Raw genomic sequence first — 25,224 nt, 5'->3', positions numbered from 1 at the left:
CACCCGTTGGGTTCATTTATGCAGATGATATTGTAAGTCAGGTGGGGAGTGGGATGTGCAGAGCCTGCAGCAGCTGCACCTTTGTCTTTGATGACGTTTGATTGCGAAGGCAGGAAGGGAGAGAAGGGCTTGAGATGAAGCAAGTTCAGAGAAGGCTTTAGTTTCAAGATGGAGGCGATTTAATGGGTTTAAACATTGAGGGGATCCATCGTGACAGGAAGGAGAGGCTGCTGGTAAAAGAGATATGCTTTTGAATGAATACTGTAAAGTTCCCAACAAAACAGAAGAGAAAGTGGTTGAATTAGAGACATTGGACTTGGCCAGGAATAGAGAAGACTCTTCAATTTAATAGGAGATGAGGAATAACTAAAGGCTCTAAGTCCAGGAATATTGGTATATTTTATGATGTTAAATTGAGGTAATTCGTCATATAATTCATCTACTTAGGAAAAAATAGCTTATCTGTAAAAAGTAAGGGGAGGAGTTTCTTGGTTAGTGCGGTGAGTTAAAGGTCTGGTATTGTTGTACTGTGGCTCCCGTCGCTGCTGTGGCGTGAGTTTGATCCCTGGCCTGAGAACTTTGACAGGCTGCAGGCACGGCCAAAAGAAAGAAAGTGAGGGGGAGAAGTGAGAATGTGTAGGTTCCAAGTCAGGTTTGAAGTATTTATGGGGAAGACTGATTAGCTACCAAGACATAGTGGGGTGTCCAGATATATTTGATGTAGGTTGCACCTGTGGCTCAGATCAGTCCTTGGCCCGAGAACTTCCATATGTCATGGGTGTGGGCCATTTAAAAAAATAAAAATAAATAAAATGAGGAGTGTTGGAGGCTGATATTTAGAAATTGGGACAAAACAATGCACAAAACTTAAGCATAGGGAATAATAGTATTTTGAAAAAGCAAAAAGAATGGTTTGTAAAAACAGGGTGGGCTCTTTGATTATTAATGATAGAGGTATTATTCCAGATGAAATAGAGGGTGATGTGTAACCTCTTAAGGAATTTTAGCTTCGAAGGAAAGCAGAGGAAAACAAATTATCTGTTTCATTTATTACCATATGCTTTTATGCACATAGTATTGAATACATGAAATTTTGTCAGATTACTAAAGTTTCTGAAACTCTGATTGTGTTATTAAATTGATAAATGAACTATAGTCATGATTATTTTGAGGAGTAAACACGTATGTAAATTTCAAAGCACATAGTCCTATTTACTAAAACTTTATTGATTTCTTTCCTAGACATCAGGTACAAATGGGTGAGTTAAACATATTTCTGCTTATGACTCTTTATTATCCTTTGTTGATGAAATATACTAAATTACTATTAATGTTTTAGGGAAGGATTTACTATTTATAAATGCTTTTATACACACACATACACACATACAATAAAATAATGAAATTTGGGAAAGTATCAGCTAAATGGTGATTGATAAAGAGCGGGATTTCAGCTACTACTTTTCTAAAATATCAGATGGAGCAACTAAATTTCCTCCTAAAATTTCTTGATTATATAATTTCTGATCCTACTGCCCTATGTAATAATACTGTAACCCAGGAGTTCCTGGCATGGCTCAGTGGTTAACGAATCCGACTAGGAACCATGAGGTTGCAGGTTTGATCCCTGGCCTTGCTCAGTGGGTTAAGCATCTAGCATTGCCGTGAGCTGTGGTGTAGGTCTCAGACGCGGTCAGATCCCACGCGGCTTGGATCCCACGTTGCTGTGGCTCTGGCGTAGGCCAACAGCAACAGCTCCGACTGGACCCCTGGCCTGGGAACCTCCATATGCCATGGGAGCGCCCCCAGAAAAGGCAAAAAGAAAAAAAAAATAATAATAATACTGTAACCCACATATCCCTGATATATTGTGAGACAGATTTTAAGAGATAAATTTGCAGGACAGGTGCCATTGATTTCTCCAAATAAAATAAGTACCTAAATTAATTAACCCTATCACAAAATATCTTCCTTTTTTTTTTTTTTTTTTTTTTTTTTTTTTTTAGGGCCACACCTGTAGCATATGGAAGTTCCCAGGCTGGGGGTCGAATGAGAGCTGCAGCTGCTTGCCTACACCACAGCCACAGCAACACCAGATCCAAACTGCATCTGCAACCTACAGCACAGCTCGCAGCGATGCCAGACCTTAACTCACTGAGGGGCCAGGGATTGAAACCACATCCTCAAAGATACTGGTTGGTTCTTAACCCACTGAGCCACAATGGGAACTCATAAAATATATTGTTAATTCTTTTAGTATGTAACTAAATCCATGCAGAAACAATATAAAAGTCAGTATCGCAGGAGCAATATTGCTGGGAATCCTATTTGGAAGAGACCGATAATTCAGGATGAATGTATCCAGGGAGCCTGGATCAGAGAAGGGGTGGATTGAGGCACTAGAGGGCTGGAATGGGGTTGGAAAAACTGCTAGTGCCCCAAGTCAGAATAGTTAAACCTGAGAAGTTCCACAGTGGTTATGAGAGGTGGAAACGTGTGTGGCACGAGCCAGGGACCCCAGTATTTTGGAATTGGGGATTGGACACTTCTGAACTTGATGGGTTAAAGAACATAGAAAACTCAATGGTTTTTCACATTCTGCTCTCTGGATTGAAGGTGTCTCTTCTTTACCAGCAACAATAGCCGTAGGCCTCTTACTTTGGATCCTGGTGGAGGAGAGCTCTCAGCTCACATTGCACGTTTGTTTTGCTTGTCCTGAAGGCTCCTTCAAGCTGAAGGACTGGCGCTTCATGACAGTGAGTGTGGAGATTGTGAACAACTGCTCTCATGGCTTTTTTCTTCTTCCTCAGCTTTGCCTCCTGTTGCTTGGACTGTGCGTGAGTGAAAACCCAGAAGAAGATGGCAGGTGATCTGGTTACAATGGAATCACAGGTGAGTAGGGATTCCTCTCTCTCCTGAAATTGCCTCTCTCTTGCCAGTATATGGGCACATTTCTCCTGCTGGCACACATGTTCCAAGTGAACTCAGAACACTTTTCAAGGATCTGAGCTTCAGTTATATTTCCCTAGAACTCCAGAGCTGTCATGTGGGGTCAAGGACTCATCAAATGGTGATCGCCTTCCCAGCATTGCGCTAAGATGTTCCAGTCTCCGTGGGCGTGGTGTTCTCACAGGAGAGAGGAGAAAGGTTTTCTTTTTTCTCATCCAGCCCATCGCCTAGTTACTTAAAAAAAAAATTGCTCATTAACCATTTTATTAACTGTAATAGGCTTAGGATTGAGGTGAATACAGGTAATAAAGATGAATAAGGAACAAAACATTACAGCCCAACAGAAAGGCAGCTGTTTCCACAGGTGAGGTTACTCAGTCCAGTGTTACAGGTGCTGGCGGTGCGGTGATTAGTGTTGCGGGAAAGCCACGGATGGTTACCCCAGAGAAGGCAGTGGGGAATCTTTCACTTACTTTTTCAAATTTTAAACCCCTTAAAGTTTTGATAGACTATATTTGTGCTTTTTAAAAAACGTCTAAGGAGTTCCCGTCGTGGCGCAGTGGTTAACGAATCCGACCAGGAACCATGAGGTTGCGGGTTCGGTCCCTGCCCTTGCTCAGTGGGTTAACGATCCGGCGCTGCCGTGAGCTGTGGTGTAGTTTGCAGACGTGGCTCGGATCCCGCGTTGCTGTGGCTCTGGCGTAGGCCAGTGGCTACAGTTCCGATTGGACCCCTAGCCTGGGAACCTCCATATGCCGCGGGAGCGGCCCAAGAAGTGGCAAAAAGACAAAAAGACCAAAAAAAAAAAAAAAAAAAAAAAGTCTAAAAGAGAAAACTGAAATTCTCATTATTACCCATGTCCCAAGTCATAAATTTCCCCTCTTTGCAATTTCCCCTTATTCACGTTTCATAATTGGAAACAGTATATCCCAGGGGTAGTACCTTCTTCATTTGGGCTGTGATTCAGGAGAAGGATTATAGGTGGTAGAGTAAAACTTTAAGCCCTGAGCAAATTTGTGATTAACAAAAGAGGCCAGAATGGTCAAGTGGCTTCAGGTATACTTGAGCAGAGAGAGAAGATGAAGGAACAAATGGGGCAATAGTAACTGATATTTGGAGGTCCCAGAATAAGTGAGAAAGGAAAGCTGCAGACTCTGGGAAGGGTCAAGAACAGACTGTCCTTCAGTGCAGAGGTCTTGGAGCCCTGTGAGCTGCTGAATCATTTATCCTTTATAATGAACACCTCAGTTTTGTAGAGATGAAAGGCTACCTGTGCTCATCCCAAAACCTGTATGAATTCTAGTCAGTTCTGCTGAATTCTCTGTGTTTCTTCAGCATTCTCTGCCATTTCGTGAATAATAAACCTAGAAGTTATGTTTAAGAAATATTTGCTAGCAGGAGTTCCTGTTGTGGCTCAGTGGTAGTGAACCCGACTAGTATCCATGAGGACATGGGTTTGATCCCTGGCCTCACTCAGTGGGTTAAGGATCCGGTGTTGCCATGAGCTGTGGTGCAGATCGCAGACATAGCTCGGATCTGGCATCGCTGTGGCTGTAGTCTAGGTCAACAGCTACAGCTCTGATTCGACCCCTAGCCTGGGAACCTCCATATATCACGGGTGCAGCCCTAAAAAGACAAAAGACAAAAAGAAAAAAAAAAGATATTTGCTAGATAGTTAGCACTTTATACATTAGCTACTTAGACATTTCAGAACTCTGAACAGGTTTTTAAACCATTTCGTTGGTAAAGAAAACCATGGTCATGCTTTAAAAGTGGCCTGTCATGGATAGTTCATCCCTTATAATTAGTTTTTAGATTTCTGTGAAATTGGTTGAGAAGACTATTTCAGGTATAAGTTTTCAAGTGGAAACTTTATAATCATGGTCTGGAAGTTGTAATTCGAAATGTATTGGGAACTCTCCAGATTACATTATACCAACCTCGTGTGTTATCTCTTTATAATGAAGCTTTATATATTTAGAATGTGTATGTCTCCGTAGGAGTGTCTGAAAGGCAACTGTCCATGTCAACACTGAGAATGATGTGACTGGACCCAAAGTTCGGTTTAAGATTTCTGCACACTCAAGCCCCACTGCCTTAGTGCTTGTCACCCATACTATCCTCCCCTGACAGAGATGACCCTATCTGAAACAACGTCCATAATGTTTTAGGAATCAGTGACCTTCGAGGATGTAGCTGTAGACTTTACTCAAGAAGAGTGGGCCCTATTGAACTCATCCCAGAGAAAACTCTTCAGAGATGTGATGCTAGAGAATATTAGTCATCTGGTCTCAATTGGTGAGTCTCTTACTATTTCTGTGTGTGCTCATCCATTTAACATGTATGTGGAGGGAGTTCCTGTTTTGGTGCAGTGGAAATGAATCCAACTAGTATCCATGAGGATGCAGGTCTGATCCCCGGCCTTGCTCAGTGGGTTCAGGATCTGGCATTGCTGTGGCTGTGGTGTAGGCCGACAGTTGTAGCTCCAGTTTGACCCCTAGCCTGGGAACTTCCATGTGCCCGTGGGTGCGGCCCTAAAAACAAACAAACAAACAAATAGGAGTTCCCATTGTGGCGCAGTGGAAATGAATCCAACTAGGCACCATGAGGTTGCAGGTTCGATCCCTGGTCTCGCTCAGGGGGTTGAGGATCCAGCGTTGCCGTGAGCTGTGGTATAGGTCCCAGACGCGGCTCATATCCTGCATTGCTGTGGCTGGGGTGTAGGCCGGTGGCTTAGCTCCAATTGGACTCCCTAGCCTGAGAACCTCCATATGCTACAGGTGCGGCCCTATAAAGCAAAAAACAAACAAACAAACAAACAAAGTATGTCGAAAAGCTTTCCTATTCTCACTCCAGACTGTCTTGATTCTTTTGTAACTCTCAAAGTACCCTATAGCAGTTTTCTTTACTAAAATTTAGTTTGTCAATCCCACTACTATGTAATCTTCCTGACACAATTCCATGTCTTTATTGCTGTTCAATCTCTTAACACTCAAATAGTGGTGGGAACTCACCTATTTCGTATGGAAAAGTAAATATATTGATTTTTAAAAATTTATTTTGTGGTAAGAACTGTGGTTTGATCAGATCACAGGTTTTAAAATAATGTATATTGTTATTGTTTTCCACATAGAACCTAGATTTTTCTCGTGGAGGTTGTATTTATTGGAGTCTTTTTGGATATAATGTTAGAATGCTGTGAAAAGTTATGTTTTCTCAGTGAATGAAATTATTGTGGATTCCACAGTCTGTCTGAACTTCAGCGTGGGCAGTAACAGTGGTAGGTCCTTAATGTCTTCCGGGACAAATTCGAGAGCTATCATTTTGCTGGTCAAAGACTATAAATGTTGTTTTCAATTTATTCCTCTCTCTGCTGACCTTCAGAGGTTATCGTATTCTTCCTCATTAGTCTGCTCTGTACTGAAGATCATGTACTGTTATAAGCAAAGAACTCAAAATCCACATGTCTTTCTCCTACAAACAGGCAATCAACTCCACAAATCAGATGTGATTTCCCATGCGGAACAAGAAGAGCAACTTTCAAGAGAAGGGTTAGGTTTTCTGCAAGGCCAGAGTCCAGGTGAGCTCCAAGAAGCTGTGCTTCAATAGGAGGAGGAGCCTGGTCAGTGAGTGAATAGGCCCTAACAAATATCACAGACACCAATTTTCTATTCAAGTGTCTTTCTACCATTGCCTTTGGCCTTAGGCACAGTGAAATTTATGTACCACTGGCGTTAATCAACATTCACAAAAAGTCCATTTTCCTGGTCCTGTTCTACGAATCAGACCTTTTCTTGTCCTCCCCAACTTGACATCTTCATTTTATTTGTTTCATATTTCAGTCCTAAAAATGACAATTGTTATAGTCCTATAATGTGTTTCTTCTCTTTAAAGTTTTTTTTTTTTTTTTTTTTGCCTTTTCCAGGGCCGCACCTGCAGCATATGGAAGTTCCTAGGCTAGGGGTCGAATTGGAGCTGTAGCCACTGGCCTACGCCAGAGCCACAGCAACACGAGATCTAAGCCATGTCTGCGACCTACACCATAGCTCATGGCAATGCCGGATCCTTAACCCACTGAGCAAGGCCAGGGATCAAACCCACAACCTCTTGGTTCCTAGTCGGATTCATTAACCACAGAGCCATGACAGGACTCCTAAAGTATTTCTCAATTTGACATTGTTTCCTATGTATGTGTCAATAATCGAAATATATACAGACGAGCATCGAGTCTCTTCAGCATTTTAATCCCCCTAATACCACAGTCATTTCAGGTAGAGAAGATGATCTGAAAAAACAAGAAATGATATCCATGCAACATATCTGCAAGAAGGACACATCTTTAATCTGTGCAATGGTAAGCTTCACAGGTATAAACCTATTCTTCCAAATGAAGACCTGGGAATTGAATAATTAGAATTTGTTAAAGTTAGGATCACGGGCTCCCACAGGAGTTTTTTTTGTTTGTTTGTTTTATTTTGGGGCAGGGTGGAGGGAGTGTTGGCTGCACCTGCAGCATTCAGAAGTTCTCAGGCCAGGAATTAAACCTGTGCTGCAATAGCAACCCAGACTGCTGCAGTGACAATGCCAGATCCTTAACGCACTGTACCACAAGAGAACGCCACAGAAGATTTTAGTTTGGTTTTAGGGGTGAAACATTAACCTGTAGTGAAAAGTATAACTTGAGGTCTTATAAACAGATAATTATGTAATTATGGTTTATATTCCTAATTATTAAAGCATAATAATGTCTTTAAAATTAAATATTTCTGCAGTTGGCAACGATACAATGAAAGATAAAATTTCTATGCTTGCAAGAGAATAATACCCCTTATTTATATAAATAATATAGGAAAAATATTTTTTAGAATTTTTTTATTAAAGTATAGTTGATTTACAGTGTTGTGCCAATTTCTGCTATACAGCAAAATAACCCAGTCATGCATATATATACATTCCCTTTCTTATATATATTATTAATTTCTATCATGGTCTATCCTGAGAGACTGGAGATAGTTCCCTCTGCTACTATAGTAGGACCTCATTACTTATCCATTCTAAATGAAATGGTTTGCATCTGTTAACCCTAGACTCTCTCCCCCTTGTCAATCATGGGTCTGTTCTCTATGTCTGTGAATCTGTTTCTGTTCTGTAGATAGGTTCACTCGTGCTGTATTTTAGATTCCACATATAAGTGATAATCATATTGTATTTATCTTTTTTTTCTGACTTGCTTCACTTAGTGTGAGAATCCCCAGTAGCAAATGGCATTTCATTCTTTTTTTAAGGCTGAGTAGTATTCCATTGTATATATGTACCACATCTTAATTCATTCATCTATCAATGAAAATTTGGGTTGTTTCCATATCTTGGCTATTGTGAATAGTGCTGCAATGAATGTAGAGATGCATGTATCTTTTTGAATGAATATTTTGTTCAGATATATGCCCAGGAGTGGGATTGCTGGATCATATGGTAGTTCTATATTTAGTTTTCTGAGGAACTTCCATACTGTTTTATGTAGTGGTTTTACCAATTTAAATTCCCACCAACATTGTGGGAGGGTTCTCTTTCCTCCACATCCTCTCTAGCATTTGTTGTTGATTTTTTTTCTATTTTTTTAATCTCTTGTATTGATTTCCTCTCTGATCTTTATGATTCCCTTCCTGGTGCTGGGTCTAGTTTTTATTTGTTCTCTTTTTTAAATTCTTTTAGGTATTACATTGGTTGTTGATTTGAGATTTTTCTTTTCTTTTTTTCTTTCTTTTTTTTTTTTTTTTTTTTTGGAAGACCTGTATGCTATGAACTTCTCTCTAAGCACTGCTTTTGCAGCATACCATAGATTGTGTATGATTGTGTTTTCATTGTTGTTTGTCTCAAGGTATTTTTTAAGTGTTTTTTGTTTGTTTGTTTGTTTTGTCTTTTTAGGGCCATACCTGCTGCATATGGCGTTTCTGTGGCTAGAGGTTGAATTGGAGGTGTAGCTACTGCCCTACACCACAGCCACAGCAATGCCAGATCCGAGCCACATCTGCAACCTATACCACAGCTCCTGGCAATGCCAAATCCTTAACCCACTGAGCAAGGCCAGGGATCAAACCTGTGTCTTCAAGGATGCTAGTTGGGTTTGTTTCCACTGAGCCATGACAGGAACTCCTCAAGGTATTTTTTAATTTAATATAGGAACAGTTTTAACTAGAGTATTGATTGTTCTAGAATGTATATGTAGAGAAATGAATGAAGGAATGAATAAATGTGAGCCAACCTGTAATAGTCTCATTTCCTTTCAAAAAGCAGAGATCTCACACTCAAGAGGATCCTGTGCAATGCAAAGATTTCAGAGAAAAATTTACTGAAATCTTAACATTGACTCAATATGTGATACCTCAAGTGGGAAAGAAACCCTGTATCAGTGAAGATTTTGGAAAAGCTATCAGTTACTTGTCATCCTTTAATCTACATAAGCAAATTCATGCTAGAAGTAAATCCCATGACCGTCATCAACATAGGAATACGTTTATTCAAAGTCCTGCCCTGAGAGAACACCACAGTACTCAAACTGGTGAGAAAACATTTGAATGTCATGTATGTAGAAAAGCCTTTGGTAAAAGTTCTAACCTTAGACGACATGAGATGATTCACACTGGAGTGAAACCACATGGATGTCATCTTTGTGGGAAATCCTTCACTCATTGTTCTGACCTTAGAAAACATGAGAGAATTCACACTGGAGAGAAATTATATGGATGTCATCTGTGTGGGAAAGCTTTCAGTAAAAGTTATAACCTTAGGCGACATGAGATGATTCACACTAGAGAGAAACCAAGTGAATGTCATCTATGTGGGAAGGCCTTCGCTCATTGTTCTGACCTTAGAAAACACGAGAGAACTCACTTTGGAGAGAAACCCTATGGGTGCAATCTATGTGGTAAAACATTCAGTAAAACTTCTTACCTTAGACAACATGAGAGGACTCACAATGGAGAGAAACCATATGAATGTCATCTATGTGGGAAAGCCTTCACTCACTGTTCTCACCTTAGAAAACATGAGAGAACTCATACAGGGGAGAAGCCATACGAATGTCATGTATGTGGAAAAGCCTTCACTGAATCATCTGTTCTTAGACGACATGAGAGAACTCACACTGGAGAGAAACCATATGAATGTCATCTATGTTGGAAAGCCTTCACTGATTCTTCTGTCCTTAAGCGACATGAGAGAACTCACACTGGAGAAAAACCGTATGAATGTCAGCTGTGTGGGAAAGCCTTCAATCACTCTTCTGTCCTTAGACGACATGAAAGAACTCACACTGGTGAGAAGCCGTATGAATGCAATATATGTGGTAAAGCCTTCAATAGAAGTTATAACTTTAGATTGCATAAGAGAATTCACACTGGAGAGAAACCATATAAATGTTATATATGTGGGAAAGCCTTCAGTAAATATTTTAACCTTAGACAACACGAGAGAACTCACACGATAAAGGTAATAAATGTGGAAGGGTCACCACCCAGAGCTTCAAACTATAAACACTCTTAAGGAAGGAACACTATGTTTATATTCAATGTATAAGAGCCTTTATTCATCCTTATTACTTCACTCAATTAAAGTTACTTCAAAGTTGATAGAATTCATATGTTTGTCACTATATATTATAACAAAACCTTTGGCAGTAGACTCACCTGGGAGAAGTGAAACTATAAATGAAATGAATGTGGAAGAATCTTCATCCACAGCTGTAAATGTTAAACTAAATGGGTAAATCACATGTCAGAGAAATTCTATGTCTGCAGTCAGTGTAGAAATACCACCAGTTACAATTTGTCCTTTAAATAAATAAGTGAACTGCACAGGAGAGAAATTTTAGATCTGTAATCACTGCATACTCTCACACTCATTTAACTTAGCACCATTCTTGGCATGCACGAGAAAGATTCTGTGTCAGGTAACTGCTAAAAACGAAATAAGTGGGACCAAGTTAGGACATGAAGAAGTGTAAAGACATTTGGGATAACCCTTTTCTAGGATGTCTAATATACTTATGCTAATTTATGTAATGACAAATTACCATCCCTCCTAGTGATGCGTAAGACACCTGGAAAGCTGGGAGAGCAGAAAGAAGCCAAGATAATCTGATCTTGCCCATATTCCCCTGTCATGTCATTCCCCTGCCATGAATTCGCAAATCACCAAATGGGAATGAGGCCCATGAGTTCCGGCCCCTCCCATATACAAATGCAGAAGGCTAGGCAAGAAAAAATGGGAGCTTCTCTTCTGCCAGGATAATAAGAGAAGGCCTGCTCCTTGGTACTCATTTGAACATGACTAATATATATGTTTCACAAGTGGCAATACTAAGAACACAGATGTTTATTAATTTGTCCTCTTTTTCTAAGGAATAAATGGACTCAATGTGAAGGGATAGAAAAACATATTCTGCAAAAATAGAAATCATGGGAGCAGAGGTAGCTATACTATCAGACAAAATAGACTTACTCAAAAAACTGAGTTCATCAAAAGGCTATAACATTTGTAAATAAGCAAACTGAAATACACAGTGACTCTCCCCTACATCTCTGAGACTATTTCCTTATGTGGGAATTAGACCCAATGAAAGCTGAGGGGTAAAAGGAAGTGACAGTGCATTGAAGTATAATTTAACTTGTTTTCTGTTACTATAATTAAAATTTTTTTCCAGGCATTCCTTTGAAAAGCCCCATCATTAAAGAATTACTCCTCTAGGAGGAAGAAACTCGGCTGTACCTAAACCACAATGGTTGTGAAATGGCACTTTGATGAAAGTTGCTCAGATGGCCTGAAAAATATGTGACCTCTCTAAGAGGTAATGCAGTACACATAAGGGAACCTACTTCCACATTCTAAGGGGGAAAGGAAACTTTCCTCCTCAGAGTACCCTGATCTTAGTACATGTGGCCATCAAGTGACCTGAGAGTCCTCACAACTAGGGGACACTTCAGTTTGAGATCGTTGCTCTGAGTTAAAGTACAGAACCCTGGTGAAATGAAGCAGTTCATGTGTTTGATTTAGATAGATACCATAAGGGAGATTCTAATTTCCCTTCATAGGGATATGAGCACATGAGGAGACAGAAGGTGCTAAGCTAGTGACTAGGGTTTCCCTAGTGTTGAAAGCATTTACCCGGCTTTTGTCCTGAGATAATGCAGCAACTCCTGTCATTTTTTTCATGATGAAAATATTTTGGGGTGTGTTTATTAATATTCCAACAATGACATATTGGAAGTGGAGAACTATCCAGGAGTAGAAAGTGGGGAGTATGGAGCACATTGTGTATAATGATGAGTATTTGGCTAATAACCTTCATGTCCAGCCTCAGATACATACTCTGATTGCTTTCATCATAAGGAATCAAGTCATTTCAAAAGGTCAAAAGACAGACCTTCAGGCACAGGGCAACACAAAGCCACAGGACACCCCCCGCCCTAAATATTGTGGCTCTCCACTACCGCCTGTCCAGGGTTGCCTGAGAAAGGATCAGAATGTCCAGTTCTTTGTGAGTGTAGTTCACAGTCCATATTTGAGGTTGATTCCTTCCTATTCAATCAGGGATCCTTTCCTTCTAGCATCCATGGAAGAAGAATGAGTTTTGCAAATGAAAGAAAGTAATAGTAGATGGCTTTTGAGTCATCTTAAGTGTTGGAATTCCAAAAGCATATACTGGATTCTGAGTCTATTCTGTTGTGGTTGTTAGTTAGGTCACTATTTTTTGTTAAGATGCCTGCCTGTATTTTCATGTCAGGATAAGTATCGCGGACTAGGGGCATCAGAGGTTTGGGAGAAACAAGCCCTGAGAGCTAAGTCTTCAGCAAACCTCACCTCCACTCAAGGGTTCCTCCAACGCCCACTCACATGCACAGGACACCAACTTGCATGCAGCCCTCACTGACCAGGTACCACCCCAGTGCCATCTCCCTGCGTCTGAGGTTCCAGATCAACATACTGCACTTGCAGGAAAAGATCTGTTAGAGCTCTCCTCTCAAGTCCAGTATCTACAGTGGCAACCAAGTTCTTTCACTAACTCCGGCTTCCAAATCCCTGGACCAGTGACATGGTCTCAGAGCACAGCACAGTTGACAGTAGAGTTCGCATCACAATGTCGTTTTTCCACCCACTCTGAAACTTCCCCTAGATGTCCTCGCTCATGTCCCCATGACCTCTGCAAATATTCTCAGTCCTCTTGGGTTCCCAGAAAAGCCAAGTGCTGGAAAGAAAGGCAGAGTGGGTGCCACACACCAGAACAAGCAATGGAACAACTTTGTAAGTTCTGGAAAATAACAGAAAGCTCTAGTGCCTGCTTGTGTCACACCTTGCCAGCTGGGGAGCACCAATTGTCACACTCTCCAACAGCCCTGGAATGGTACATGTGAACACAGTTGCCTGGAACTCAAGAGGCCTGGGTAGACCAGATGGCAGAAAGTAAGCTGAGGACGGAAGCAGCCGATGGAGGCTTAATGCGTGTCTCTGGCAGGGTTGCTGCATCCTGGTTGTAAACCCAAGGCCAAGCTTTGTCAGCCAGTGGCCTGAATCCTGATATCTGGTGGGAATCCTGTGACTAGTAGGCTCCAGACCTATCTATGCCTCTGCGAGGGAAAGCCCTCTTCTCAAGGTCAGCACAGTAGTTCCCTCATTAGCCCAAATCCCCCTCCAGTTTGGTTTATCCTTCCCTCATGTTCTGGTCCATGGGTTATTTTATTGTGCAAACCTAGGGTTCGGACTCCAAAATACCCCACAAGGCCCAACAATAGAATTTGTATTCTGTTCTACAATCTCTGTAGGCTTTTTTCTTTCTTTCTTTCTTTCTTTCTTTCTTTCTTTCTTTCTTTCTTTCTTTCTTTCTTTCTTTCTTTCTTTCTTTCTTTTCTTTTTTTTTTTTTTTTTTTGTCTTTTTGCCTTTTCTTGGGCCACTCCCACGGCATATGGAGGTTCCCAGGCTAGGGGTCTAATCAGAGCCATAGCTGCCAGCCTACGCCGAGCCACGTCTTCGACATACACCACAGCTCATGGCAAAGCCAGATCATTAACCCACTGAGCAAGGGCAGGGACCAAACCTGCAACCTCATGGTTCCTAGTCGGAGTCATTAACCACTGCGCCACGACGGGAACTCCTCCCTAGGCTTTTAATTATTATCATTTATATACTTATTCATTTTATTGTAATTAGGATAATCATTATCAATGTAACTCATTATGATTTTATTGTTTTTTTTAAAATATATTATGTCTTTTTTTTTTTTTTCTTGTTGCCTTTTCTAGGGCTGCACCCATGGCATGTGGAAATTCCCAGGCTAGGGGTCTAATCGGAGCCGTAGCTGCCAAGCCTATGCCAGAGACACATCAACGCGGGATTCGAGCCATATCTGCAACCTACACCACAGCTCACGGCAATGCTGGATCCTTAACCCACTGAGCAAGGCCAGGGATTGAACCCGAAACCTCATGGTTCCTAGTCGGATTCGTTAACCACTGAGCCACAACGGGGACTCCATGCCTTCTTTTTGTGGTAGTAGTTGCACAGCATTGAACAGAGTCTCTCTGTTCACCTAGGTGTCAGGTGGACTGAAGATAATGGTGGCAGGTTCCTCCATATAGCTGCCCATTCACGGTTCTCCTGGCTTCCTGAAGAGCCTCCTGAAATGTTAGAAGTCTCTTTCCAAAGGCAAATCCTGCCTGGGTGTCTGGAAAAATGTATATCTTATTAGGGCCCCCAAACTGTTGTGCTGGCCTAAAGCACACAGAAGAGTGTCTTTGACCAGCCAGAGTCTTCACGCAAATTTCTGAGGCCACTCAAGGGCACAGGAGGCGGGTGCTCTTCCCTTCCTGATCCACATGAGCCTCCGCAGAACTCCAAAATCAGCACAGAAGCTCGAGAGCTGGTTTTACAAATACTGAGGCTCACAGGAGTCATCCCAGGCTCCTGAACCTCTGAAATGTTCTGTATCCCCTGGGGTGTCCAAGAAAGCATGGGGCGGCGCTGCATGGCAAGGAGGGGGCAGCCTGTCCTGTGACTGACCCTCAAATTGTCTAAGTCACTCAGTGAGCTCAGAACCAACTTAGGCTGCCACTGTGGCCACTGCTGGATGAGGACTGCTGGCCGAGATAGGTGAACTGAAGTGTCTGGACCCAAAGGGGCTTCTTAAAGAACAAGAAAAGTTGACCAGGTCCTTGTGGGGACCTAAAGTGCCTAATAGCGGGAGTCTTTGAGCACCAGGTGTGTCTGGGCCCTGCCTTCTCTGCAGGGCACTCAGGCCATCAGAAAACTGGCTCAACCCCTGAAATTCTGTGAGGTTCCTGTGGCTGGTTGGTTCTAGAACAGGGCATCTCTATGTCTGCCCTCTAGGGATCTCCTCCAGAGGTTGGCATGGAAGTTCTCAAGATTGCCCGTGTTCTAAATATTACTTTAATAATTATTATCATTATTGCTGTTGTAAAACATGGAATAAACTTTCTCGATCCCTGAAAAACTGATGTCCTGAAGAAGTGACAGAGGGTTCCCAGAGTACTCACAGCAGCTCTCTGGATCCCAAGTTACCTCCATACGTCATTTCCCCCAGGGAATTTTCAGAAATTTTCCATGTACACTGCCAGATGCTTGGACTGGCCAATTTTTTCAGGGCATCTTACCTATCTGAGCCCTTGGAAAGTATTCTGAGTCACTGCAGGCCCAGCAAAGGCTGGTGGTCCCCTGAAGATCTATCAGGGGGTCAAGAGAGTCAGTACAGATGTCATAAGATACTCCCTGGGACCCAGAAACCACTGGGGTGGGCTGGGAGCACTGGGGGAGATCCTCAGACCCTGGAGCCCAAGCAGAGTTTTCTAAGTTTGCCTGGAATCAGGTCGCCCCTCAGCCCACTCAGTGTTGCCACCAGCATCCAAGGAGCACCATCCAACCAGGCTGCTCAGCAATTGCTCCAGATAGAGAAGCATAAACCCAGAGCTCACACCTGAAAAACAGGTGACAGGGCAGCAAGGGGATAGAGGAGGAGATAGCTGGGCTCTTAATTTTTAAGTTACTGCGGCTTTGGAGGGGAGGTAAGGATGGATTCTAACTCTGGCCTTCCTTTGGGAGACTAACTGCTCCCCCATCTGAAGACACACACTCGTTTTTGCTTATTGGTCTTATCCTGTCAGTAGCTAATGTTGCAGCTGGACTGACCCTTGTGGTCCTTAGTGTGATTGCAAGATGCCTTCATCAATAGCAATTAGGAAGGGATTGAAAGGGACAAGGTTTACTTCTCCACAAGTCCTGGAAAACAGCAATCCTGGGGCCAGCAGTGAGGTCATGGGGAGAGAGCGCATAGAACTGGGGTTTGCCTTTTAAGGGTTGCAGGTGGGGCCTAGGATTCCACAGGCTTACGCTTTATTAGTGAAATTACAACACAGGAGGAACTTGAAGCATGGGAAGAGAAATTGTCAGTTATCTAAATCAGCCAACATCTCCAAAAAAAGGAGTTGGGATGAGGGTGGCCTGGATCTTTCTAGTCTAGTCATGTGTCTGGTAATGTGTTTAGTTGAAATATCCAGCTTTGAAGCGGTCGCCTCAACAATCAAAGCTTAACTCAGGCAATTGCATTATAGAAAGAAAAATCTGAGAGTTCCCATCGTGGCTCAGCAGTTAAAGAACATGACTAGCATCCATCAGGATGCGGGTTCAATCCCTGGCCTCACTCAGTGGGTTAAGGATCCGGTGTTGCCGTGAGCTGTGGTGTAGGCTGTCGGCCACAGCTCCGATTGGACCCCTAGCCTGGGAACCTCCACATGACGCGGGTGCGGCCCTAACAAGAAAAAAAAGAAAAAAGAAAAACCAACTGTCAGGATACACCTTATACATGTTTAAATGAACAAAAGTAAAAGTTACATTGAATGACAGATTTTTTTTTCACATGAATTTTTATGCCGTATCCTATTTTCACTTATTTCACTGTCAGCATTTCAGAATAATGACTACATATAAACAACAGTCCATTTCCTTTTTTAAATAAGAAAAAGGAATATTGTTACTGGGACGTTACTTGGATCACACAGGAAAATCAACATGACCAGCTAATCTAGAACATCATGCTTGAAATGAGCAAAATTTACCATAAACAAAAAAAATACCACTGGCAAACCATGAATTAATTTAATTTAAACCTCAGAGGATATCCAGGCAGTAAGTTTTCTACATTAAATTTGATGGTTTCCTTACATTATTTATCCTGTTTTACAGAAAACATCAGCTCAGTGAAGGGGGGTTCCGCTGCCCCTGTCATGGAACCTTTAGATGCAGCATGGCCCTACAAACCTAGGTTTCAGTATAGAAAAAGTGATTTAGGGCCTCTGCATCCAGAATTGTGAAAGGTTCATTTTTGTTACATAAAGTCACCAGTCTGTGGTAATTCGTTAGCGTGACAATAGAACATTATACATGGAAGAATATCAATATAATCAACATTTAGATGAAATACAACATGACCCTGAGCAAGTTGCCTTGCTTTAAAAGGGGTTAGGGAGCTACAAACAGACCTGAGAGTCACACAAACAAATAAATCAAATCACATACATTGCTGTCTTTTTTTTTTTTTTTTTTGTATTTTCTAGGGCCGCTCCTGCGGCCTATGGATGTTCCCAGGCTAGGGGTCTAATTGGAGCTGTAGCAGCTGGCCTACACCAGAGCCACGCCACGTGAGATCCGAGCCACATCTATGACCTACACCACAGTTCATGGCAACACTGGATCCTTAACACACTGAGCAAGGCCAGGTATCGAACCTGCAACCTCATGGTTCCTAGTTGGATTCATTTCCACTGCACCATGAGGGGAACTCCCGTTGTGTCCTTTTTTTAGGTTTCACATGTAAGTGATAGCATTTGATGTTGGTGTCTCACTGTCTGGCTAAGTTCACTTAGCATGATAATTTCTATGTCCATCCATGCTGCTGCAAATGCCATTATTTCTTTCCTTTTAACAGCTGAGTAATATTCCATTGTGTATATGTACCACATCTTCATTCATGCCTTTGTCAATGGGCATTTAGGTTGTTTCCACATCTTGGCTATTGTATATAGAGCCACATTGAACATTAGAGTACATGTGTCTTTTTGAGTCATAGTTTTCTCTGGACAGATGCCCAAGAGTGGGGTTGCTGGGTCAAATGGTAATTCTATTTTCAGTTTTCTGAGGAATCTCCATACTGTTTTCCACAGCGGTTGCACCAGTTTACATTCCCACCAACAGTGCCGGAGGGTTCACTTTTCTCCACACTCTCTCCAGCATTTGGTATTTGTGGACTTATTAATGATGGCCATTCTGGCTGGTGTGAGGTGGTACCTCATAGTGGTTTTGTTTTGCATTTCTTGAATAATTAGTGATGTTGAACATCTTTCATGTGTTTTTTGACCATCTGTGTGTCTTCTTTGGAGAATTGTCTGTTTAGATCTTCTGCCCATTTTTTGATAGGGTTGTTCATTTTTTTGGTATTGAGCTGCAGAAGGTGTTTATAAATTTTGGAGATTAATACCTTGTCAGTCGCTTCATTTACAAAGATTTTCTCCCATTCTGTGTGTTGTCTTTTCCTTTTGTTTAGGGTTTCCTTTGCTGTGCAGAAACTTTAAAGTTTAGCTAAGTCCCATTTATTTATTTATTTATTTCTCTCTCTCTCTTTTTTTTCTTTTTGCTATTTCTTGGGCCGCTCCAGCGGCATATGGAGGTTCTCAGGCTAGGGTCGAATTGGAGCTGTAGCCACCGGCCTATGCCAGAGCCACAGCAACGCGGGATCCGAGCCGAGTCTGCAACCTACACCACAGCTCATGGCAACGCCGGATCATTAACCCACTGAGCAAGGGCAGGGACCGAACCTGCAACCTCATGGTTCCTAGTTGGATTCATTAACCACTGCGCCATGACGGGAACTCCCCATTTGTTTATTTTTGTTTTCACTGTCATTACTCTCAGATGTGGATCTGAGAAGATGTTGCTGTGGCTTACGTCAGAGAGTGTTTGGTCTATGTTTTCCTCTAAGAGTTTTGTAGTATCCAGTCTTATATTTAAGTCTTTAATCCATTTCAAGTTTATTTTTGTGTATGGTGCTAGGAAGTGTTCTAATTTCATACATTTACATGTGGCTCTCCAGTTTTCCCAGCACCAGTTATTGAAGGGGCTGTCTTGTCTCCATTGTACATTCTTGCCTCCTTTGTCATAGATTAATTGACTATAGGTGCATGGGTTTAATTCTTTTGTTTGTTTGTTTGTTTTTTGTCTTTTTCTATGGCCGCACCCATGTATATGGCGATTCCCAGGCTAGGGGTCTAATCGGAGCTGTAGCTACTGGCCTACACCAGAGCCACAGCAATGAGGGATCTGAGCCACATCTGTAACTTACACCACAGTTCAAGGCAATGCCAGATCCTTAACCCACTGAGCAAGGCCAGGGATTGAACCTGCAACCTCATGTTCCTAGTCAGATTCATTAACCACTGGAGCCACAATAGGAACTCCAAAGGACGTGTTGCTAATTCTGGGTTTTCTATCCTGTTCCACTGATCTATATGTCTGTCCTTGTGCCAGTACCATACAGTTTTGATAACTGTTGCTTTGCAGTATAGCCTGAAGTCAGGGAGCCTGATTACTCAAGGTCCATTTTTCTTTTTCAGGATGTCTGATTATTCTAGGTCTTTTGTGCTTTCAAACAAACTTTAAAATATTTTGTTCTAGTTCTGGGAGTTCCCGTCGTGGCGCAGTGGTTAACAAATCCGACTAGGAACCATGAGGTTGCAGGTTTGGTCCCTGGCCTTGCTCAGTGGGTTAACAATCCAGCATTGCCGTGAACTGTGGTGTAGGTTGCAGACGTGGCTCGGATCCCAAGTTGCTGTGGCTCTGGTGTAGGCCAGCGGCTACAGCTCCGATTTGACCCCTAGCCTGGGAACCTCCATATGCCGTGGGAACGGCCCAAAGAAATAGCAAAAAGACAAAAAAAAAAAAATTTGTTCTAGTTCTGTGGAAGACGTCCTTGTTAATTTGATAAGGATTGCATTGAATCTGTAGATTTCCTTGGGGAGTATAGTCATTTTGATAATATTGATTCTTCCAATCTAAGAGCATGGTAAGTCTTTTCATCTGTTTATGTCATCTTTGATTTCTTTTTTTCTTTTTTTTAGAGCTACACCCATGGCAAATGTAGGTTACCAGGCTAGGCGTCAAATTGGAGCTATAGCTGCCAGTCTACACCATAGCCACAGCAATGCCAGAGCTGAGCCATGTTTGTGACCTACACCACAGCTCACTGCAATGCCAGATCCTTAACCCACTGAGTGGGGCTGGGAATCAAACTTGCATCCTCATGGATGCAGGTCTGGTTTGTTACTGCTAAAGCACAATGAGAACTTGTGATCCATATTTTTGCATAGTGTTTATTAATGGTAATATAAAAGTATTTCAATGAAGTCTTCTCCTTTCATCAGTTCTGAGCTATGACTTTCACTAGACCTATCTAGTAATGTTATCAAATTATTCATTTCATTAGGCCTCTCTATAATGCTGTTGTTAAAAAAAAAAAGCCACAAAAAACAGATTGAATATATTGGAAAATATGTCAGCCAAAAAATTTGTCTTAGGAGTTCCCAGCATGGCTCAGAGGAAATGAATCTGACTAGCATCCATGAGGATGCAGGTTCTATCCCTGGCCTTGCTCAGTGGGTTAAGGATCCAGCATTACTGTGGCTGTGGTGTAGGCAACAGCTACAACTCTGATTGGACCCCTAGCCTGGGAACCTATATATACCGTGGGTGGGGCCCTAAAAAGGCAAAAAAAAAAAAAAATTGTCTTAGCACCTACTCCTTACAAGGGCATTGTCTATTACATTATTATCACCACAGTATTACATTCTATTTAGACCCTGTTTAGTGAGAGGGTGCCTTTATTAAGAAAATGTTTAAAAAGAATACTTTAGGTAGAGACACTTGTGATGTATTTTGAAATATTCCTACACAATTCAAAATTATGTGGATAACTATAATTAGAAAATTAGATGTTTCTAAAAGCTGGCCCTAATTTCTAGAATGGAAACCAATTTACAGTTAAAGAATTTACATTCCTTGTTTCTTTCTTTCTTTTTTTGGGGGGGAGGGTGTGCAGGCCAGGAATCAAACCTGTGCCATAGCACCCACCCAAGCCACCGCAGGGATAATGTAGGATCCTTACCCTGCTGTACCACTAGGCTACGACCCCATTTTCCTTGTTTCTAATTCTAGAAAGTTATGAATCAGAAACCCAGGGTTTATTTTTGGGATTTTTTTTGGGGGGGGGTTGCCATAAGAATTTTCACATGCCCTTACAACAGAACCACTTTCTTTATTTTATGTATTTAAGATACCATGTCAAAAAATTATTACCATAGGAGTTCCCGCCATGGCTCAGCAGTTAATGAGCCTGACTAGCATCCATGAGGACGCAGGTTTGATCCCTGGTCTCGCTCAGTGGGTTAAGGATCTGGCGTTGCTGTGAGCTGTGGTGTAAGCTGATGGCTATATTGCACCCCTAGCCTAGGAAACTCCCTATGCCACGGGTGGGGCTCAAAAGAAAAAGAAAAATTATTACCATACCCTAAAATTTTAGTTTCATAAAAATTCAAGAATGGAAACCTCATTTTAAGAAAATATCCATTGATTAAGCGTTATTTTTTAGGGCCCAACCTGTGGCATATGGAAGTTCCTGGGCTAGGGTCAAATTGGAGCTGCAACTGCCAGTGTACACCACAGCCACAGCAACTTGAGATCTAAGCTTCACCTGTGACCTACAGCACAGCCCATGGCAACACCGGATACTTAACCCACTGAGCGAGGCCAGGGATGGAAACCGTATCCTCATGGATACTAGTCAGATTGGTTTCTGCTGAGCCACGACGGGAACTCTGAAAAATCCATTGATTAAACTTTTGTAAAGGGCAGTTTTTCTAAGAATTATGCATTATGCAAAACAATACATTCAGTGTAAAATGCAACTTGAGGAGTTCCCATCATGGCTCAGCAGAAATTAATCTGACTAGTATTCATGAGGACACAGTTTTGATCCCAGGCCTCCATCAGTGGGTTAAGGATCCTGCATTGCCCTGAGCTGTGGTGTAAGTCACAGATGTAGCTTGGATATGGCATTGCTGTGGCTGTGGCATAGGCTGGTGGCTGCAGCTCCAATTTGACCCCTAGCCTGGGAACCACCATATGCCTTGGGTGTGGCCATAAAAAAAAAAAAATAAAAATAAAAGGAGTTCCCATCATGGTGCAGAAGAAATGAATCTGACTAGGAAGCACGAAGTTGTTGGTTCGATCCCTGGCCTCACTCAGTGGGTTAAGGATACACCTCAGTGGTGTAGGTCGAAGATGCAGCTTAGATCTGGCATGGCTGTGGCTGTGGTGTAGATTAGACACCTAGTCTGGGACCCTCCATATGCCACAGGTATGGACCTAAAAAGCAAAAAAAAAAAAAAAAAGCATTACATATGTATATTTCTCTATTATCTAAAATCAAAATAAGTAGGAACTTACATGATTAGTTTTCTTTTTTTAAAATTTAAATATTTTATTTAAACTTTTTTTTTTTTTTTTTTTTTTTTTGTCTTTTTAGGGCCAAACCTGCAGCATATGTAGTTTCCCAGGCTAGAGGTCTAATCAGAGCTGTTGCTGCTGGCCTACGCCAGAGCCACAGCAACAACAGATCCGAGCCACATCTGCTATCTACACCACAGCTCACGGCAACGCCAGATCCTTAACCCACTGAGCAAGGCCAGGGATTGAACCCGAAACGTCATGGTTCCTAGGAATTCATTTCTACTGCGATATGGCAGGAACTCCTATTTGAACGTTTCAAAGTTTACCTTTGTGGCCACTTGTATTCATTATCACTAAAGTTTAACAAACTCCCGTTGAAAGTTAGCTTCAGGTAGAGACTTTGGAACTAGAATGTTCAAGACAATCTAAAGTTTTGGGAAAAATCTGCATCCTGTGGATCCCCACCTGTGCCTCCAAAACACAGACCATCCCCAACCTGCCTCCTAGTTGCCTTTTCCATGCTGGGAGTGTGGATTATTCTAATCCCATATTTTCCTTCCTCTTCTTGTTTGATCTCCTACCTGCGCATGGCTGTGAAGAACTTAACTGAAATGGAAAATTCAGGATAGGTTTGTAGGAATGTTTTGGCTTATCCATCAGCCTCCTAATATCCCCAAAGAGTCACGCCCTCTTGTCCAGTCAAAGCCCACAGGAGTTGATTTTAGGGAAATGGCTGCCCCTTTGTCATTCTGTGAAGTCAGAGCCAGAGCTAGAGTGCAGCTGACCTTAGGCAATGAATGAGAGAAGGTGTGACTTGCTTGGTGCCAGCAAACTCAGCCTAGTTTGGTAGTTAATAAAACCAGTCATTTGCATAAATTATGAAAACCGAGTTTGGAAATGTGAGCGTGGTGAAGGGAAGGGACTCTTGGAGACAGACAGTATTTCCCTGAACTGACCGTGAGCGCCACACTGTTGATGCGAACCCTGTGACCACTATGCCCAGGTCCATCAGGAAACACGTGGCCAAGGTGAGCTTCGCACTGCTTGCAGACAACCTCCGGGCCAGCTGGTCCCAGTGAGGTGTCCACACGTCTCAGGATTCCTGGGTCACCCTCATCAGAGCCAGATGTGCCGTGAGCCTCAGAAAATGAAGGCCATCCAGTGCCCGAGAAGTACTTTTCCTCAGCGGTGAAGAGTGACTGTCACAGTGTACACAGCGACACATCCCTGCTTCCTTGTTAGGCAGGTAGGTCCCACTGAAAAGCTGTTCCATCCCTTTTTCTCTCCTGACGGGGAATTGCTGTCGAGTCAGCTTCTCTTGCCACTCTCACTCTTGGAGAGAAACGGCTCACGCTTTGTAAGAGATCCTGTGTCTCCTGTTCAGGCCCTTGCTCTGAAGAGGCCCCTGTCGCCTCGCCCCGCACTGCCCGCGGGAGCATCTCTCAGAAGCGCAAGCCCGGGACTGTGCAAGATGCTGCTGCACGCGGGACCCAGCCCCGCCCGAAGACCCCTGTGATTATTTTTCTATTTTAGCAATCCCCAAGTCAGGTCTACCCTCAAAAAGGATTATTTACAGGCCACGTTTCATAAGCTATGTATCTGCATGCTAATGCCTCTGCTTTAACTTAAACAGAAAATCATATTGCCTTATTTCAGATGCACCAGTAGTTGCAAAAAATATATAACTAGAGAACTAGCAAAAGGTATGTTGTCAAAATTCATGAATTAAATATAAACATCGATCTCTGAAATGAAATGTAAATAGTAAATGGCATCTCTTCCTGTTGTTTGCATAACAGATGCTACATTAAATAGTTTCTTCTTATACACACCTCATGAAAAACGTTAGAGTGTAAACATTCATAATACTTATTCCTGGTTTATCCATCACGTTCCATAGCTTTAAAAAAATAATCTCAAAAAGTCTATATATTTCTTTTTCTTTCGTCTGTTCTGCCATCCTGGTGGACCAGTCAGCCTGCACACTGACACTGTCCTCAGAAAACATGGGGTTTGCCAACTTCTCAAATTTCTGGTAGTGATTAAGGCCCAAGAACCCAGACTCAGGCAATCACAGTTCCCGCAGCTGTCACTTGGTGGGTGACTTGAATTTCCTGTCATTGACGTTGTCATTGGTTTACCTTTTCCCCTCAGGTCAAATTCCAAATTCCTTAGCAGGACTGAAAACAGCCATATCAGCTTCTTTCATGAGGAATTATTCCGCCTTATCTTCCTTCCTCCTACTCTCCTCTGCCCGTTTCCTCTGCCTGGCATCCAGTCAAATAGACTGCTTTCCATTCCAAAAAGCTCTTCCTCACCTCCACTCTTTGTGTTTGCTTCTTCCCTCCTGCATTCCTCATATTTGTTTCATTGTCCCTGTCGACTGGAAAAAAAAAAAAAATACAACCTGAAGGTTGAGAGTTTAAGTTTTATTTGGGGTGAAATTAGGACTTAAGCTCAGGAGACAGCATCTCAGGGAGCCCTGAGAAACCACTCCCAGGAGGTGAGGGAGGAAGCTAAGATATATGAGTTTTTGCAACAGAAGGGAGTTTTTGCAGAAACAAAAGATTTACAGAAAACCAGATTAAAGAAAGCCAGTTTCTGTGGGAAGATGTAAGAGTCTGGGCTTCCTGGAATCACCCCTTTGATCTGCATCTCAGCTGGGGGCCAGTCTTTGTTTCTCCCCTGAGTTCCCTCGGGGCTCACTGGCCCAC

At 42.3% G+C, this 25,224-nt stretch overlaps 1 protein-coding gene across 14 annotated transcripts in view; it reads left to right on the top strand.

Annotated features, from left to right (window-relative positions):
* Positions 1–24,976, top strand: part of LOC100627222 (zinc finger protein 596) — a 31,825-nt gene extending 6,849 nt beyond the window's left edge. For 3 of the 14 annotated variants that reach the window (XR_002336216.1, XM_021064383.1, XM_013978236.2), the window contains 5 exons: positions 2,811–2,892; positions 5,121–5,247; positions 6,434–6,529; positions 7,212–7,303; positions 9,244–10,813. Coding sequence is in view for 12 of the 14 variants with exons in the window: in XM_021064383.1 (XP_020920042.1) it covers positions 2,860–2,892; positions 5,121–5,247; positions 6,434–6,529; positions 7,212–7,303; positions 9,244–10,491 (1,596 nt within the window). In the remaining 2 variants the exon portion in view is untranslated. Of the gene's footprint in view, positions 1–2,810; positions 2,893–5,120; positions 5,248–6,433; positions 6,530–7,211; positions 7,304–9,240; positions 11,653–23,513 lie in introns of those variants that run through there. The other 11 variants (XM_013978235.2, XM_005653769.3, XM_005653770.3 and 8 more) reach the window with 8 other exon arrangements.

The sequence above is a fragment of the Sus scrofa genome, chromosome 10 (assembly GCF_000003025.6).
Source record: "Sus scrofa isolate TJ Tabasco breed Duroc chromosome 10, Sscrofa11.1, whole genome shotgun sequence".
Lineage (NCBI taxonomy): Eukaryota > Metazoa > Chordata > Mammalia > Artiodactyla > Suidae > Sus > Sus scrofa.
Note: the sequence above shows the minus strand (reverse complement) of the source record. Positions and strands in the feature narration are given on the sequence as shown.